Source organism: Nicotiana attenuata, unplaced genomic scaffold (assembly GCF_001879085.1).
Source record: "Nicotiana attenuata strain UT unplaced genomic scaffold, NIATTr2, whole genome shotgun sequence".
NCBI classification, from domain to species: domain Eukaryota; kingdom Viridiplantae; phylum Streptophyta; class Magnoliopsida; order Solanales; family Solanaceae; genus Nicotiana; species Nicotiana attenuata.
In genome coordinates, this window is record NW_017679776.1 from 6,995 (window position 1) to 7,554 (window position 560).

General features: G+C 40.2%; 1 protein-coding gene across 1 annotated transcript in view; it reads right to left on the bottom strand.

The window, feature by feature from the left end:
- The window catches only part of LOC109221790 (protein TPLATE-like), a 13,667-nt gene that overhangs the window by 6,535 nt on the left and 6,572 nt on the right, over positions 1–560 (bottom strand). The window contains exon 2 of the mRNA XM_019386233.1: positions 227–553. Within this exon, the coding sequence (XP_019241778.1) occupies positions 227–553 (327 nt within the window). The remainder of the gene's footprint in view (positions 1–226; positions 554–560) is intronic.

Consider the following 560-nt stretch of genomic DNA (forward strand, 5'->3'; position numbering starts at 1 on the left):
GGAACTCCCTAAGTTACTTCCCGTTTACGACGTAAGTTAAGTGTTAATACTTTATTTATTTGATAAATAATTACTATAATTCTTGAATGTGACAAGATTTCAATAACAGCTACCGAACAGTGAAATGATGTACTCAGAATCTACTTGGAGTATCAGTTTCGGAGATTATCACATACAGGGTCAGTAGTCAATAAGCCAAATCCACAATTCGGATTCGTCTTCAAAAGAGGATAAACAAGAAGGCAACAGATACACCAACCTGCATGCTGAGATCAAGAAGATGCAAATTGGTGACAACAGCTCTTACAATACTCTCCCTTGCAGAAGAAAACTCTTGCCTATCCCAAAGAGTGAGAATAGCAATGATGGAAGTGGATGCCCACTCGGGTTTCCCTCCAGGAACGTCAGCCAAGTATAACATGTTAATTCCCACCTCAAATATCAAGGATGGATCCAAAGACGATGCCAAAAAAGGTGCCAAATGTGAAACAACATCAGATACACCCACAAACCTTTCCGCACTCACAGTCTCTAACGAACTACCATTCCCACTCTTGGAA